Below are 18,789 nucleotides of genomic sequence, written 5' to 3' on the forward strand. Positions count from 1 at the left end.
GGCAGTTGGGTTAACTTTGAAAAATCCCTTTGTTAGGATTTGCTGTATTATACACACCCTCAACATATTTTATGTCCTTTGACATAGTTTGCATGTAACTATGCCACCAGTTGCTTTTGTTCTCCCTGAACTAAGCTTTTTAAAAATTTTTTTTATATTTATTTATTTTCCCTTTTGTTGCCCTTCTTATTTTTTATTGTTGTAGTTGTTGTTTTATTGATGTTGTTAGCTAGGACAGAGGGAAATGGAGAGAGGAGGGAAGACAGAGAGGGAGAAAGGTAGACACCTGCAGACCTGCTTCACTGCCTGTGAAGTGACTCCCCTGAAGGTGGGGAGCTGGGGGCTCGAACCGGAATCCTTACGCCAGACCTTGTGCTTGGCGCTACCTGTGCTTAACCCGCTGCTCTACCTCCAGACTCCCTGGACTAAGCTTTTAAGAGAGTCAACATATCAAAGACTCAGCCTATGTATTAAAAAGACTCAGTCTGTGCTTTTAAAAAGTTTGAGACATTCAATCAATATCCCCCTCTCATATTAATTAAGTAGTGATTTATATGACTACAAATCGATAGGAGTGCACATAAACACCAGTCCCACCACCAAAAGACTGTGTCTCATCCCCTCACCACCCCCTTGGCCTGCCCCATGAAGCTGAGCATCCACCCTCACCCTCCACCCATTTGCTTTTTTGTTGCTAAGTTTGTTGAGCTCTTTGTATATTTTGGCAATTAGTCTCTTGTCTGATGTATGGCATGTGAAAATCTTCTCCCATTCTGTGAGGGGTCTCTTTGTATGATAGTTTCTTTGGCTGTGCAGAAGCTTTTAAATTTGATATAACCCCACTGAAGAGGTAGAACGAAACAAGTTCCTCTCACAGTGGATAGGACACCCAGTCACCTAGCAATGGAAAAAACAATAACCGCTAATTTTGGTCAACCTGAAGAAGGAGGGGGGAAAGGAACATGCATATATATATAATAGTAGTAATAAAATAAAATAGAGTAAAAAACCTAACAGTCATTCTGCAGCTTGGCTGGCTCAGGGAGCCTGTGCAAAGACAGCCAATTGTAAAACAAACAAACAAACAAACAAACAAAACCTCCAGGTAGTCTTTCATAGGCAGGGGTGAGACTCTGATTGGTCAGATATTTTGTCTCTCAAATGCAGCTCCAGCCACTTACACTTAGAAAAAAGAGAGAGAGAGAGAGAGAGGAGGAAATCAAATAGGAAAAGAATTGGAATGACACCCCTGTTGAGTCAGGAATCTTAGTAAAGAAAAAAGCTCAGCAGGGAGCCTGCTAGGAGCAGCTCTCCAGTCCCTGGGGTCTGGTTATGGGGTGGAGGGAGAAGTGTGCTTCAGAAATAATCAGAAGATTTCCTTTCTTTTTCCTCCATTTTCTAACTCAGGATTGAGCCACAGGACCCCTCCTTGGTGTCATAGTTAGGACCTCTTATTCACTGACGTGCTGATGGCCCAGTTTCCTACCCTATCCAGTTGCTGTTGTTGGAGCTCATGCCAACAGCTGCCTCCAAGTCATCATCTTGGCTCCGCCTCCTTTTTAAAAAAATATTTTTAACATTTTATTTATTTATTTTCCCTTTTGTTGCCCTTGGTTTTTAAAATTGTTGTAATTATTACTGTTGTTGTTATTGATGCCATCATTGTTAGATAGCACAGAGAGAAATGGAGAGAGGAGGGGAAGACAGAGAGGGGGAGAGAAAGATAGACACCTGAAGACCTGCTTCACCACCTGTGAAGCAACCTCCCTCCAGGTGGGGAGCCAGGTGCTCAAACTGGGATCCTTACTAAGGTCCTTGCACTTTGCGCTACCTGAGCTTAACCTGCTGCACTACTGCCCAGATCACCCTCTAGCCCTATTCTAAACTCTGACAATATCTTCCCAGACATGTTAACTATCAGGCCTAGAAAAAACTACTAAAGTCATGGGCCCCTTGGAACATACCTAAAGTAGACTCCCTAGCTTCTTCCCACATGAAGATCCCTAATCTCATCTGCTCTAGTCCTACCATTGGGTTTCTGTTTATTAAACAATTTGTCCTGCTTTATATCTTTCCACCTTTCAGCCACCAATATGCAGATGCTACTATGATTTCAACTTGACTTCCAGGGCAGACAACTTCACCAGTGTGTCCCAAAGTCTCACCTCTCCAGAGCTCCACCCCACTAAGGAAAGATAGAAACAGACTGGGGGTACGGATCAACCTGCAAACATCCATGTCCAGCAAAGGATGAATTACAGAAGCCAGATCTCCTACCTTCTGCACCTCATAAAGATTTTCAGTCCCTACTCCAGAGAGATAAAGAACAAGGAAGCTTCCAATGGAGGGGATAAGACACAAAACTCTAGCTGGGGCCCTAATCGGGGAGTCCTGAGATTCTAAAACAGACTTAATATGCCTAGACCTTGAATAAATCCCTCTCTCCATTGTTACTGGTCATTTCTATCAGGAACAACAAAATAGACCCCTTTGTGGGCCCCCATTGGACCTTGCCTTCAACTTGGATCAACAATGGTAGAGAATGTTCCATCCACCAAAGGGAGGATGGACAACATACTCTATGCTATACCTGAGGAAGATGGGTCAATACTGGGGCAGCACAGAATGTTCCTACTCATGACCACAGAATGTGATCTCAGATCTAGAGGGATGTAAAGGTCACACAGGCTCCTAAGCTAATTATGGGCCCCAGATCACATCAGATCTATGGGGTTTACAATCAACAATATTTATACCCCTTTCCCATATTAAGAAGCTCCTCTTTTCCCTGATTCAGCTTTCTGGTCCTTTTCCCAGCCATGACATCATCTCCCCAGACAATAATTAGGATGCACCTGCATATCAAATTTCAGGCTCAGGCAAAAAAAAAAAAAATCAAACAAACAAAAAACACTAGTATAGCTACAGGCCCTTTAAAATATAACTAAAATATGCCTACTAGCTATCTACAAAATGAAGGAACCCCCCCCCCCAACACTTCATCTGCATTATTCCAGCCTTTAGGTCTATGATTGTTCAACAATTTGTTTGGCTTTGTATACTAACTCTCCTTTCAGCCACTGGGTTCCAGATGCTAGCAGGATGCGACCAGACTTCCCTGGACAGACAACCCCACCAATGTGCCTTGGAGCTCCACCTCCCCAGAGCTCTTCCCCACTAGGGAAAGAGAGAGACAGGCTGGGAGTATGGCTCGACCTGTCAAAGCCCATGTTCAGCGGGGAAGCAATTACAGAAGCCAGACCTTCAACCTTCTGTATCCCACAATGATCTTGGGTCCATACTCCCTGTTGTATGCTTTACATTGGTTTGTTCTAGCCCTCCCCCGCCAAGAGAATTGGATCAGTCCAGTTAATTTCGAGGGCCAACTTGGCCCCGCCCCAAGGAACCCCAGGAGAGGGTTCCTTAGTTCAAGATCGAGAGTAAGAGAGAGTGTTTGTGCTGCCACAAAGAGACAGCAGAGTTCTGTTTGGTGATTAGTTTGTCTTAGTTTATGAATCGTTGTTCCTGAATAAAGAAATACAGCTTCCCTGCCCAGCCCTTGTCTCCATGTCTCTGTTACCCGCCGTGAAGCTACTCGGCCAGCAAGAGCTTACAAATTTTAACAACAACTCCCAGAGGGTTAAAGAATAGGAAAGCTATCAGTGGAGGGGATATATACGGAGGTCTGGTGATGGGAACTTTGTGAAGGCGTATCCCTCTTATCCTATGGTTTTGTCAATGTTTCCTTTTTATAAATAAAATTTTTTTTAAAAAGACACAAAAGTCTGGTGGTGAGAGCTGTTTGAAATTGTAGCCCTGTTATCTTACAATCTTGTTAATCATTACTGAAACACTAATAAATTTAAAAAAGAAAGAAAGAGGGGCTGGGTGGTGGTGCACCTGGTTGAGTGCACATGTTGCAATGTGCAAGGACCCAGGTTAGAGCCCAGGTTTCCCACCTGCAGGGGGAAAACTTTGCAAGTGGGGAAGCAGGGTTGCAGGTGTCTTTCTGTCTCTTTTCCTCTCTGTCTCCCCTTTCCTCTCAATTTCTGACTGTCTCTATCCAATAAATAAGTAAAAATAATTAAAAAAATTGAGGGCAGGGGTAGATAGCATAACGGTTATGCAAAGAGACTCTCATGCCTGAGGCTCCTAAGTCCCAAGTTCAGTCCCCCTGCATCACCATAAGCCAGAGCGAATAGTATTATAGTTAAAAATAAATAATTAAAATAAATAAATAAATAGAAAACTAAAAAATAAAAGAAAAGAGAGAGAAATAAAACGAAAAGAAGAGAGAGAAGAGAAGAGGAGAGAAGAGAAGAGAAGAGAAGAGAAGAGAAGAGAAGCGATGGAAGGGGTTGGGAAGTATCACAGCCAGTTAAGCACACAAAGCATAAAGCGCAAGGACCTGCTTAAGGATCTCGGTTCAAGTCCCGGCTCCCCACCTACAGGGGGGTTGCTTCACTAACAGTGAAGCAGGTCTGCATGTGTCTTTCTCTCCCCCTCTGTCTTCCCTTCCTCTCTGTCCTATGCAACAACAACAACAATAACAACAACAACTATAAACAATAAGGGCAACAAAAGGGGAAAAATAGCTTACAGGAGCAGTGGATTCATAATGCAGGCACCAAGCCCCAGCAATAACCCTAGAGGCAGAAAATAAAAATATAATAAAATAAAAAGGAAAGAAAAGAAAGGAAAAGAAAGAAGAGGAAAGTGGCTGGGGTCTGGGCTGCAGCATATCTGCCTAAGGACACATGTTACCATGTGCAAAGACCCAGGTTTTAATAGAGACTCTCATGCCTGCATCTCCGAAGTTCCAGGTTTAATCCCCTGTACCACCACAATCCAGAGCTGAGCAGTGCTCTGGTAAAAAAAAAAAAAAAGAAAGAAAGAAAGAAAGAAAAGAATGAAATAACAATCCTGATATTCAATAGAAAGAAATCAAATAGATAATATATATAATATTTTAAAATCAAGACATATCATTATGGAAATAAATCAACAAGAGACAGCTAAAAGTTGTTGAGATGGTTATCTTGAAAACAGGAGTGAAGAGAGATGAAAAAGGGGCAAAAACCAGGTTTTTTTTTTCCTGCATGCCTAGTATTCTGTTACATAAAGCAAATTGTGTGTATGTTGGTATCATAAAAAAAAAAACTTATTTGAAGGACAGGGAGATAGCTCACCCAGCAGTGTAAGCTCTGTCATGCCTAGGGCAGGAGTTCGAGAGCAGCTCTAAGTCTCCTGCTGCTGGTCAGAAGGCAGAACTCAGAGAAGTGCAGGAAAACAGCATTAGGTCCTGAACTGCTGACAACCCATCTATGAACTTCTTGTTAAATGTGATAATGTATTTTCTTATTGTTCAAGCCTAGCCGAGCCATCATTTCCTGTTGTTTCTAGGAAAATCAGTCGAAATGATAAAAGGCAGCTCAAAAGCTATACTAAATCAAAGTAGATAAATAGAATCCAAGAAGTAATTTGTACATAAATATTTAGAAAGATAAAACTAAGGAGCCAGGTGGTGGCACACCTAGTAAAGTGCACAAATCACAGTACGTGAGGACCCAGGTTCAAGCCCTGGTCCCCACATGCCAGGATGTAACTGTGTCAGGCTAGCATCACGAGAGGGAGAGATGACCCGGGAACTAAGCTCATGTCAGCAAAGCAATACAAATCTTTATTCATTCCAATGCCCCAGAGTCAGGTGCTAGCACACCTGATTAAGCCACGTGGTGCAAACCAGAATGGCCAGTGTCCGCCTCTTGGTCTGCATGCCAGCCCTCCTCCAGCTAGGGACACGGAAGAGACAAGCCAGAAACAGAAGTGGCTTGACAGTACCATACATGGTTAGGAAAGGGGTGGAGAAAGGCAAAGGGGGCTGGGAATAATGTGGACCTCCCCAGCAACTGTTGCTAGGGGTTTTAACTGGTAGGATTAATAATAATACCCTGGAGGCAGGGAGGGTCTTGAGGGTAGAAAGAAGATAGATCAAAGGAATGGAATGGGTAGGGATATTTCAGACAAAACAATGGTTATGTAGCTATCCCCTCAAGTCAAGCCCTGCCAAGCTCAACCACATCCTCACAATTTCCCGACATGTGTCTCTCCCCATTTTTCTACCTCTCTTTCCCTCTCAATTCCTCTGTCTCTACACAATGTAAATAATTAAGAAAAGAAAAATAAAAGGTAGAATTTTACACCATTAATCTTATTGGCAAATAGATTTGGGACAACTGGCTCTTCTGTGGAAAAAAAATTGTTAGGTCCTAGAGAAGTCTGGTGGTGGGAACAGTGTGGAATTGTACCCCTGTTATTTTGTAATTTTGTAAACCAATTTATTAAACCAGAAACAAAAAATTGTTAGGTCCTTTATTTAAATTTAAACAACAGTAATTCAAGTGTATTGAATAGTGAATGTTTTTAGTGGCCCAGGAATTGTTGCGATCAGGATAACAGAGTTCAGTTGGTGGTATGCATATCATGCATGTAGAGGACCCTGGGTTCAATCCCCTAAAGTAAATAAAAGTAAAGAAGTAAGGGAGTCAGGTGGTAAGTGAAGGTAAGTGAAGGTGGCGCAAAGTGCAAAGACCAGTGTAAGGATCCCAGTTTGAGCCCCTGGCTCCCCACCTGTGGGGGAGTCACTTCACAGGCAGTGAAGCATGTCTGCAGGTGTCTATCTGTCTCTCCCCCTCTCTGTCTTCCCCTCCTCTCTCCATTTCTCTCTGTCCTATCCAACAATGATGATATAAATAACAACAATAATAACTATAATAATAAAACAACAAGGGCAACAAAAGGGAATAAATAACTAAATACTTAAAAAACTTTAAAAAAAATTTTTTTAAAAAGTAAAGAAATAAGCAGGAATAATTTCAAAATCAGAAACACTCAGTGTTTAACAGTGGTTTACATTGAAAGGGGAATAGAATTAGAATGCGTGAGAACAAAAGGAAACTTTCACTTTTTTTAAGTTCTTTTTTATGCTTTATTATTATTATTATTATTTATTTGATAGAGACAGCCAGAAATCAAGAGGGGGATAGAGAAGGGAGAGACAGAGAGAGGGATACCTGAAGCACTGCTTCACCACTCTCAAAGCTTTCTCCCTGCAGGTGGGGGCTGAGGGCTCGAACCTGGCTCCTTGCACATTGTAATAATGTGCACTCAACCAGGTGCACCACCACCCAGCCCTAACTTTCTTTTTTTTTTTTTTAATTCTTTTTGGGATACAGAGGGTGGGAATTCTGGGTTTTTTTTTTTTTGCCTCCAGGGTTATTACTGGGATTCAGTGCCTACACTAAGAATCCACTGATCCTGAAGGCCATTTTTTCTATTTGCTGTTGTTGTTGAAACTTACATTTTTATTCACTGTGTTTCTTTTCTTTTTTTCAAGAATTTATTTTTTTTATTTATTCATGAGAAAGATAGGAGGAGAGAAAGAACCAGACATCACTCCAGTAAATGTGCTGCCGGGGATCGAACTCAGGACCTCATGGTTGAGAATCCAATGCTTTATCCACTGTGCCACCTCCTGGACCACTTCACTGTGTTTCTGTGTTTGAGCTTACATACTTACAATGAACATAAGGTTGTATGCATATTTATAAGCAGGTAAGAATATATGATGAATTAAAATATATATATATATAGATGTTGCTGCAGACAGGAAAGTAGATTGATATTTTTTTAATGTTAGCATTACTTATTTCTGGCTTCAGGTTTAGGGTCAATTGTCTTTTTGTTTGTGTGTACTTTAGTTTTATGAAAAAGAGTATTAGTACATAAAAATAATTTACATGTAAATAAAAGATTAATTTGCTACTGTGTAATTATTACTAATGGAATTATTATGATAACAATGAGCCAAAGTATGTGAACAGGAAAATCACAGAAGAAATATGAAAGGTTAATATGCCTAAACTCTCATCTTTTTTTTAAAAAAATGTTTTATTATCTTTATTTATTTATTATTATTATTATTTTAATATTTATTTTATTTATTTATTCCCTTTTGTTGCCCTTGTTGTTTTATTGTAGTTATTATTGTTGTTGTCGTTGGATAGGACAGAGAGAAATGGAGAGAGGAGGGGAAGACAGAGAGGAGGAGAGAAAGATAGACACCTGCAGACCTGCTTCACCACCTGTGAAGCGACTCCCCTGCAGGTGGGGAGCTGGGGTTCGAACCGGGATCCTTATGCCGGTCCTTGTGCTTTGCGCCGCCTGCGCTTAACCTGCTGCGCTACAGCCCGACTCCCTTATTATCTTTATTTATTGAATAGAGACAACCAGAAATCAAGAGGGGAGGGAGAGATAGAGAGGGAGAAAGACAGAGATACACCTGCTATTATGATAACAATGAGCCAAAGTATGTCAACAGGAAAATCACAGAAGAAATATAAAAGGTTAATATGCCTAAACTCTCATCTTTAAAAAAAATGTTTTATTATCTTTGTTTATTTATTGAATAGAGACAACCAGAAATCAAGAGGGGAGGGAGAGATAGAGAGGGAAAGAGACAGAGATACACCTGCAGCCCTGCTTCACCATTTGTGAAGCTTTTCCCCTGCAGTTGGGGACTGGGGGCTTGAACCTGAGTCCTTGCACATTGTAACATGTGTGCTCAACCAGGTGCGCAAGCATTTGGCACCAAAACTCTCTAATATTAAGGAAGATGAGATATCTCAAAAGCCCTCAATAATCTAATCACTATAGTTACAAATCCACATTATGATAACAATATATATGTTCTAGAAAGTGATGGAAACTACCCAGTAAAGGGAGCAGCTAAGACCTAAGAGAAGGACAATGTGGCACACTGGGGCTGTGTCAGGGGCCCAGAAAAAAAAAAAGGTGTCTGTCAGAACCCCTCCTACACCCCCTGGAAACTTATTATTTCTAACCTGCCAGCTACCTCCTCCAAGGTCACATCATTTTGGCAACAGTGACAGAGCAGGGCTGAGGGCTCAGCAAGTCCCATGCAGGACTGTTGGGCTGCGCTGCGGAGAAGAGAGAGAGGAGATCCAGAGCGAAGAGGGAACACAAATCTTTATTTGCACTGGCACCTCAGAGTTGGGTGAGAGAGAAGCAGGTTGGGCCGCGTGGAGGTAGCAAAAATGGCCGCCTCACGCAGTAACCTTTCCTGCGTCTAAACACCGAAGTGAAGAAGCCGGCAAGAGAGCGAGATGTGGAAGAAGAAGGGCTTTTATGGGAGTAGCTCTCACGAGAATGGGAAGGGGGAGGAGTAACCACAACACTCCAGGGTAGGATAATAACTCTCCTGAGAATGGGAGGGGGGAGGAGTAACCAAAGCACTCCAAATATGGGGGGAATAGACAATGCCCTGAGGGCACAACATAGCGGAACAGGCTTTCCAAGAATGTCCCAACTCTAGCGGGAACTAGCAATAGACTGAGTGGTCAACATGGCAGATGTGACTGCATCTGCACAACTTCCCAGCAGAGGACTGTCATGAAGCTTAGTTTCTTGAGTTAGGATGCCTGAGAATGCATTTGTTGCATTTGCCATGGGAGGAAAAAGAAGAAAACATGGAAATGCGACCACAGACCCCTTGGAAGGAGATGAATCTCATTCTACACTCCAGACCAGACCTCTCCCCACACCCCCTCCTCATCATTACCTTCCCAGGAGTCTCATTACTGAAAAGAGACAGGGACAGATCTGTCTACACTCCAGTCATTTCAGTATTTACATGTCCCAGGAATACTGATCTCAGGGTATTTTATTATAAAAGTTATGCATGATCTGTACAGAAAAAGACTATTAGAAATTGCCAACACTTTTAATCCCCTGCCCTGAAACAGCCAGTTTTTATAGGTTGTATGTGTTAGTCTATTTCAACAATCATGGTTACTAACATACTTTTCATGTAACTATTATGTAATCATTACTCATATTGCTATAATCACTTATTCATTTATTTATTTATTTGATAAACTTGGGCCTCTTCATTCTGGGCCACTTTTTTAGTTAAACGATGAGACAGAGAGAGGAAACCACAGTGCCTAAGCTTCCTCTGAAAGAACCTCTTATGCAATGCTGGAACTCAAACTTGGGTCTCACACATAGTATTGCAGGCACCCACCCAGTGAGCTCACTCTCTAACCCCTACCCTGTCTTCCAAGAGTAATATCTGTTGCTGTGTGAATTCTGGACAGAGAGTCTCCCTCCAGTAAGAAGAGCTTAAGGCACAAGTGGCAGTGAGTCTTATGAGACCCTATAGTCTGGCTTTGGGACAGTGGGTTCACAAGTCCAGTGGGTGACTCTTGGAAGAGTCCTCCTTCCTTCTCTGGAGCAGCAGCCTCTTCTGGCCCTCCTAGGTGAAGGTTCAATCCTGGAGATGCCAGATTACAGGGTCCTGCCTCTCTTCCCCAGGTCCCAGGTAGTGAAGACTAAATATGGTTCTGGTAATCCGAGTTCTCAGTCTCCTCTGAGACTTCCGGGTGTGAGAGGAGTGAATAGGTGATGGTGTTCTCCGCCTAGAGATAGAAGGAGGCGCCGGACATCTTTAGAAATGCTCCAGGGGGAGTCGGGCGGTAGAAATGCTCCAGGGGGAGTCGGGCGGTAGCACAGCGGTTAAGCGCAGCTGGCGCAAAGCACAATGACCGGCGAGAGGATCCCGGTTCAAGCCCCCGGCTCCCCACCTGCAGGGGAGTCGTTTCACAAGCGGTGAAGCAGGTCTGCAGGTGTCTATCTTTCTCTTCCCTCTCTATCTCCCCCTCCTCTCTCCATTTCTCTCTGTCCTATCCTACAACGAAGACATCAATAACAACAACAATAATAACTATAACAATAAAACAAGGGCAAAAACAAAGGGAAAATGAATAAATAAATATTAAAAAAAACAGAAAATAGAAATGCTCCAGGAATGAGGACTACAAAGAGAGCAGCAGGGAGCAAGAAAGGGGTAGTTGGGAGCCGGGTGGTAGCAGCGAGTTAAGCACAGGTGGTGCAAAGCGCAAGGACTGGCGTAAGGATCCCGGTTTGGGCCCCCAGCTCCCCACCTGCAGAAGAGTCGCTTCACAGGCAGTGAAGCAGATCTGCAGGTGTCTATCTTTCTCTCCCCCTGTCTTTCTTCCCCTCCTCTCCCCATTTCTCTCTGTCCTATACAACAACAACAATAATAACTACAACAATAAAACAAGGGCAACAAAAGGGAATAAAATAAATATTAAAAAAGAAAGAAAGAAAGAAAGAGGTAGTTTACCTCTGCCTTGGCAGTCTCTTCAGCATCCATGACAGTGGCTGTGGACAAAAACACAGATTCAGCCAGCATCCACTGAAGAAGAGCACCCCACCACCCCCAGCCCCTATCACTGCTCTGCTGCTAAAGCCACCAAACCAGCTCCCCAACAAGCCAGTGAGGCCCACTTGCCTGGATGCAGGCCCAGAAGCCCAAAGCCAGACAAACATGGTGCTAGCACTGCCCACCCTGGTGTCCAGGATATGGCTCACCCCACCAGCCACACTGGCAAAGGGAGGTGTGACTGAGCCACATTCTTTTCAGGGAATTCAGGGTTGTTTCCAGGAAGCAAACCAGGCAGCTCTGTGACTCTGAGACACTGGGGAGCAGTCAGTGTCAGCCTGGGTTTTTGAAGAGGAGTGTGCAGGCATTTCTATAGCCCACAACAGGAGTGCCTTGTGTTTGCACAAATCTGGTGTTCCCCATCATTAAAAAGAAAGCATGAGGGAGCAGGGGATGTTGGAGGAGGGGGGAAGCCAGCCCCTTAGGCAGTCGGGGCTTCCCCCAGTCTAAAACACCAGATTCTTTTGTGGTAGTTGCTTTTGCCAGTGAACCCACTTTGCCAGTGTGGGAAGCAGCCTCAAATCATGCCAAGCCACATTCCTTGCATTCCTTGGGGTGCTGGGGAGGAGTTGAGGACAATGTGACTAGTTTCATGCATCCCCAGCACACAAAGATGCCCTGTTCACCAAGCTCTGGAACAAGCTTTGCTCTCAGTGGTCTTCCTCATGCATTCCACACCACTCTAGATACTGCCTTTCAGGAAACCAGTGCCTGACTGCATAGATGTATGTGGATATATTCATGCCAGTGTAGACAGAGCCAAAGTTCAAAGTAGCCAACCTCATTGAATCTCGGGCTTTTCTAAATCAGGCAGGACACTGGCTTAGACCCCGCCTGCAGTCTCATCTGGCCTGCCCAGAGGGCAGAGGGACCCTACTTGAAGCTCCATGGGGGTCTCAAAGCATGCCTTATCTCAAAGCACTCAGCTCTGCTGGCTCAGCTCTGAGTCCCCCTGAAGTCACCTGAGGTAGAGCCATAGGCCTCTTGTCCTTGTTAGAGTCATAGGAGCCCCAATGTTCTGGTACCTTCCTGCTCTGGCTCCCCTGAAACACACTCCCCCCTGAGCAGGGGGTGGCAGTCCCCACTTTCAGAAGAGTCAGGAGTACACCAAGATCATTCAGGTCACCTGCTGACTTCCTAGGGGAGGCAACCAAACCCCATGAGGGAGAAGTGATCTGCTAAAGAGTTCACTGTGGAACGGTGGCAGAGCTAGTGCCAGGCCATATTCCACGAAGATAGCCACCAAGGTCCAGTGTCACCCACAAAGCAGACTGGCTGATGCCTGTCCCTTAGAGTGTCATCAGCCATAATTTCCTCCCAGTATCTCACTAAAAGCTAGGCCCCACCTCTGCCCCTTCATTAGTCCTGGGATGCTCTCCCTCAGTCTCTCCTCACTTCCTTTTGGAATCCCATCTGTCCCAGGAGTTTGTCACATAACTGTCACATGCCAGTTCTTCCAAAGCCCCCCCCCCTCCAGAGAAAGAGAGACATGCTAGTTGCTGGCTCTGAAAGTGCCCACTACACTTCTTGCTCCCAGAAATCTGGAAGGACCTCCCCGCTAAGGCAAATTGAGGCTCCAGCTAGCTTTTGACATGCAACCTCTGGCTACAGGTTATCAGTGGGCATTTTCTTCCTCCTACCCTTGTCCTGGGAAGGGGGGCCTTCTTCAGGCCTAGGAGACATCTCAGAGGTGAGTGAGCAAGTTGAGCCCCTGCCCTCCCCCAGCTCCCCCTGCCCTCTGGCACATGTGCCCCTCCTAGATGAACTCTACACCACTGCAGCCCCAGGTCACATGGGGGTGTTGCACTCACCTGGCTCCTCAGGGAGGGTGTCCCCCACATCCCTGCACTCAGGGGCTCCCAGGTTGGCTGTGAGGGGCACAGGTAGGTTAGTTGGGTTAGGGGGCAGGACCTGGGCCCAGTCCTGGATGGGTTAGAAACCAAGTGGACACTCTTAGCCCGACAGCTCTCCAGCACACACACAGCCCTCAGCCACCACTGCCCCTGGAAAGTTCTGGTCCAGAAACAGCAGCTGGGCGATCCTGCTGCACACTGTTTTGGGCTCTGCTTGTGACAAAGCCCCTCTTTGAACCTCTCAGAGGCTCTGGGTTCACTCATCATCTGTAACCAGAATGGCAGTGCACTCTGTGAGTTGTTAATAACAGCTCCAGGTCCTGTCCACCTTTTCTCTGCTTTTGATGCTTTGGTAAATATTCTCACCCGAGGGAACCAGCTTTGCAGTCTGTGGAGTCCAGTGGCTTGCTGATGAGTTCTCTGGTACCTTCTCCTACCTCCCTCTACTCTGTCTCAATCCCTAAAGGAACAGACACTGCCTTCCCAGAGGAGATAGCCTCTTCTTCCAGCAAACAAATATTTTATCAGAGTATGTGGCTGAGGGGGCACATGCTGAGTTAGGGGCAGGAGACAGTGGCTAAGATGTGGTTATTGATCCCTAGCATCTTGGGAACACAAACCATGTTCTCCACTTCCCACTCTGCCATGACCTCTGAGGGTTGCATGTCCAGGCTCCATCCCCGCACCCCTTCTCTTCAGTTCCCTACACTCAAACTGGCCACAATGCTCCCCACTTCCAGCCACCATCTCTGTTCTATCCTTTTCCCTGAGGGCAATGGCTGTTACTTCTGTGCTGTCGCCATGTCCAGGCCATGTCAAAGGAGCTTAGCCACTTTTACCCTAGGGACCACTCCACCAGGGGGAATCTGTGTGTGAGGAAGAAACCAGGCAACACAGAGAGAAAGTAAAAGTGACCACAACACCAAAGCTGCCTCCAGTGTTGTGGGGGCCGGGCTCAAACCTGTGTTGTGCACATGGCAAAGCAGAGCACTATCCAAGTGAGCTATTTGCCAGCCCTTACCTTTGCATTTCTCCACTATTGTTCCAGGGTTTTTAGTGTTGGGGATGGAACCCAACATGAGCCCTTTCTGTGCTAGGTCAGGCTACTTTGTTTATCTCAGGACTCTCTTGGTGGCCAGCACATAGCCTAACACAGGAACACATTGCTCCCCATGAAATGATCAAATTAAGGAAGGAATGAGTGGTCAAGATGGGGCAACACCAAGGGTTGTCTGGCCCCAAGCTGAGGTTTCTGGCAACATTAGAGCTGGGCCCTTGACTGAACAGGAACTGAGAGCAAGAGAGGCCACACACCTGAGATCCGCTTTCTTCTGAGGCGTAACCAGGCAACCACAAAGCCAGCAATGATGACAGTAGCTACTCCTGTGGCCACGACCACAACTATCACTGTCAGTGTCGCTTCACTGGAGGCAGGCCCTGTGGGAGAGAGAGAGTAGGACAGACAGGTCTCTCAGTCTCCCTGTCTCTCCCCCAGCTCTGCTCCTCTATACCCCTCGTCCTCCACCCCACGCCCCCAACACACCCACCATCCTTGCTTGTCCCTGGTGTGTATCTGGATCTGGCCATTCAGTCCTGCACAGCCTCTTTGTACCCAGGCCTTTCTGCCCTTTTAACAAAACGACACCATCACATGTGAGGGGTGAGGCACCCTCAAAGGTAGCAAAGAGTTGTGACCTGAAGTCCTCCTTTCTTAAGAACACTCTCCTTCTCCCCATTATATGCAACACATCTTTGAGCTGTGGGGACATAGTGGGGGGAAAAGCAGACCCCCACCTCAGAGTTTAGGGGAATCCTGACCTAATGAGGAAGCACAGTTCTGCTCCCTTCCTTAATGTGGGGCCTGGGTGCTGAGTGGAGCCTGATGACCTTGGCCCGATGCCTGCCCACTACCTAGCAAAGTCCCCTGTCTTCTCCTTTGACTCTAGAGCCAAATGTGCTGCTGAGGTGACTTTTCTAGGTCTCTCTATGTGGGCTCATAGGATCTCAGTCCTAATTGTCCAGTCCTTCTTGGCCCCAGCTCATGTATCCACAGAACTCGAACCTTGGATAGTGATGGTCACAGGTTGTGAGGAGTACCGCGTCTTCCCAATAAACCCGGTGCAGTGGTACTCCCCACTGTGGCTGGTGTTGGCTCCAGGGATGGAGAAGTTGGTGTTCACAGAGAAATACCTCACAGATTTCCCATTGTGAAAGAATGTGACCTTGAAAACGGGCTTGTTTCTCCAACCGTGGCATCTCAGCAAGATAGGGTCCCCTTCCTGGAACTCCAGGCCAGCTGTTTGCAGCAGAAGCCAGTCTGAAAGACACAGAGTGGGGGGGGGGGAAAAACTCATCAAGTAGAATGCACAGGCAAGTCACTGAGTTCAATCCCCAGCATGACGTGGGAGAACCAGGGACAGTTCAAGGGGGCCCTCATTCATGATGACATGTGCCCTCTAATGGGTAAGCCACCACTCAGTGCCTGAAATGTCCCCCCAGTCCCTGTGTTTGTTTATTTTACTCCATCCTTTACCAGAGAGAGCTGGGCAGATGGATGTGGTCTGAGGTCCTGACAGCTCCACTGACACTAGACAACATGGTCAATCAGGTTTCCTGCCAGTTGTCTTCATTTTCATGTGAGAAATTTGTGAGTTTATTGTGTCTCTGTGAGGCTGCCATGAAACTGAAGAGGAGTTTCCTAGTTTCCTTCTAAGGGCACTATTAGAAAGACCATCTGTGGCATAATGAAGAGCATCCTATGAACACCAAGTTCATGATACTCAGCCCCACCCTCAAGAATTAATGCCTCACTAAATGTCCCCAAGGAGACAGACCTCAGATGTACTGTCATCTTGCCCTCTCTAGTGACTGGGCATGACCTAGTATTGATGGGGTTTTGTAGGAAGAAGGAACTTTCCAGTGGTACAAGCTTGGATAAAGGGGATTCCCCAAATGAAGGGGAGAAGTGCTGGTTCCCCAGGGTTGCAGCTTGCATCTGTACTCTGGGTCTACTCTAGTCCATGAAATCTGTGCAGTGCTCTGGCCCCACCTACCCTCAACCATTTTTTTAAAAAAGATTTATGTCTCATTTGGGATGAGGAGGTAGCATAATCATGATGCAAAATATTTACGTATCTGAAGTTCTGAAGTCCCAGGTTCAATCCCTAGCACCACCAGAAGCCAGAGTTGATCTCTCTCTTTATAACTCTTTCTGTATCTCTATCAACAAATAAATATTTTTAAAGATTTATGCTATTTATTTCATGTGAAAAATGTCATATGAGAAAGAGAGATATTGGGCAGAAGGTAGCTAGCATAATGGTTATGCAAAGAGACTCTAGTGCCTGAGGCTCCAAAGTCCCAGGTTCAATCCCCCGCATCACCATAAGCCAGAGCTGAGCAGTGCTCTGGTAAAAGAGAGAGAGAGAGAGAGGAAGAGGGAGAAATTAAGGCATCACTTGAGTATATAGGAAACTGGCAATTGAGCCTGGGCTTCAGGTGTGCCAGTACTGAGTTCTATAAGTTGAGCTACTCCACTGTTCATCTGGTCTGTTTCAGACAGGCTTCATTAGGCAGGTTCTGAGGACCAGGACTGCCCTGGGGTAGAGTTCTCACCAGGGCATCAGTTCTCCAACAGGACAGATCCCTGCACAGTAAGAAGAAGATATGGAGAGGGCTGGTGTGGGGCTCCCTAGTGGAGCAGGACAAGGTATTACAGCTTATGTGCCAAAGTAGCAAGGCCACGGATCTGCCCTCTCCCCTCTGGATGGTTAATGTGGGCTCAAGTTTTCTCTTTGTCTCTGTTTCTTTCTCAGCACTGGGCATTTCCTCCTGTGCCCACAGCAGGTCCCCAGCCAGGGTGGGCAGTATTTGATTTGCCACAGGACTGTCCCATGTGCCCATTTCCCCTCTGGGGTGTTAACTCTGCCAGTTGGCTCTGCTTCTAGTCATATTAGGATCCAGACCTAAGCTTTGAGCCTGAGGTATCATCTTCATAGCTCCAATAAACACAGTGCCAGAAGAAGGATTAGCTAGCTAGGAGCTAGTGCTTCTCCCACCAAGGTTCTTGCATCTAGCAGAGCCTGGTTGGTTGTTATGCTTTACATTTATTTACTTATTTATTTGTGATTTTAAAAATCATCTTATAGCATTATAAGATTTTAGGAGAACAGTTACACACACACACACACACACACACACACATATCTGTGCAGAACTTACCAAAGCTCCAGAGATATTATGCCAAAGACACCCCTCTAGCTATTCCCCTACTTCCTCCTTTTCATTCCCCCCAATAACCACTACTGTTCTCAAAATCTAGTAATGAGTTTGATTATTATTATTACTGTCACAAATTTTATTTATTTTTTTACTTATTTCTTTTTTATTCCCTTTTGTTGCCCTTGTTTCTTTTTATTGTTGTTTTCATTGTTGGATAGAACAGAGAGAAATGGAGAGAGATGGGGAAGACAGAGGGGAAGAGAGAAAGACACCTGTAGACCTGCTTCACCTCTTGTGAAGCGACGCCCCGGCAAGTGGGGAGCAGGGGCTTGAACCGGGATCTTTATGCTGGTCCTCGCGCTTTGAGCCACCTGCGCTTAAGCCACTGCGCTACCGCCGGACTCCCTATTTACTTATTTCTACTAAAGCACTGCTCTGCTCTAGCTTATGGTGGAATCTGAGACCTTGGAACCCCATGCATGAAAATCTTTTTTGCAGAGAGTCGGGCAGTAGCGCAGCGTGTTAAGCACGCGTGGTGCAAAGCGCAAGGACCGGAGTAAGAATCCCGGCTCCCCACTTGCAGGGGAGCTGCTTCACAAGCGGTAAAGCAGGTCTGCAGGTGTCTTTCTCTCCCCTTCTCTGTCTTCCCCTCCTTTCTCCATTTCTCTCTGTCCTATCCAACAATGATGATATCAATAACAACAATAATAATAACTACAACAATAAAACAAGGGCAACAAAAGGGAAAATAAATAAATATTAAAAAGATGAAAAAGGAGAAAGGGGGGCTCCAGGGCCAGCTTAGGGTGCTGTCTCCTTCTCACCCCTCTTCAAAAAAAAAAAGGAATATCTTTTTGCATAACCTGCTGTCTCTCCACTCTGCAGTTTTGTTTGTTTTTTGCTATCTCTTCCACAGGTGAGTGAAAATATCTACAAGCTGCCTTTTACTTCCTGCCTTATTTCACTTAGTGACAGAGCTGAGAACCTAATACGGTGGGGCGGCTGCAGTGGTGGGAGTCTAGTTGGGTGGTGTGGAACAGAGAGGGGAAAGGATTTCTCCTGGGTGGGGGTACATAGCATAATGGTTATGCAAATAGACTCTCATGCCCAAGGTTTTGAAGCCCCAGGTTCAATCCCCTGCACCTCCATAAACCAGAGCTGAGCAGTAAGTTTCTCTTTTCTAGAAGACTAATTTTTTTTGTTGCTTTTGTTGTTAGTTTATCTATACTCCAACTCCAAGTTCATTTCTATGCTTACTTTCCCATGTACATTATAGTTTTTGTCATGGTGGTGCCATTAAAGATAACAGAACCTTCTTGTCCATCACTATTTTGGTCAGAAGTCTACTCCTCTATTTGCTAATGTTTCCTAGTAGAAACAATGCTAAAG

General features: G+C 45.4%; 1 protein-coding gene across 2 annotated transcripts in view; it reads right to left on the minus strand.

Annotated features, from left to right (window-relative positions):
* Positions 1 to 9,783: 9,783 nt before the first annotated feature.
* Positions 9,784 to 18,789, minus strand: part of FCGR2B (Fc gamma receptor IIb) — a 29,486-nt gene continuing 20,480 nt past the window's right edge. Inside the window, exons 4-8 of one of the 2 annotated variants that reach the window (XM_016192668.2) lie at positions 15,242 to 15,496; positions 14,494 to 14,616; positions 13,138 to 13,194; positions 11,228 to 11,265; positions 9,784 to 10,499 (exon numbers count right to left, since the gene is read on the minus strand). In XM_016192668.2, coding sequence (XP_016048154.2) covers positions 10,413 to 10,499; positions 11,228 to 11,265; positions 13,138 to 13,194; positions 14,494 to 14,616; positions 15,242 to 15,496 — 560 coding nt within the window. In that variant the 3' untranslated portion in view covers positions 9,784 to 10,412. The remainder of the gene's footprint in view (positions 10,500 to 11,227; positions 11,266 to 13,137; positions 13,195 to 14,493; positions 14,617 to 15,241; positions 15,497 to 18,789) is intronic. The other variant, XM_007533303.3, reaches the window with a different exon arrangement.

The sequence above is a fragment of the Erinaceus europaeus genome, chromosome 9 (genome assembly GCF_950295315.1).
Source record: "Erinaceus europaeus chromosome 9, mEriEur2.1, whole genome shotgun sequence".
Taxonomy (NCBI): domain Eukaryota; kingdom Metazoa; phylum Chordata; class Mammalia; order Eulipotyphla; family Erinaceidae; genus Erinaceus; species Erinaceus europaeus.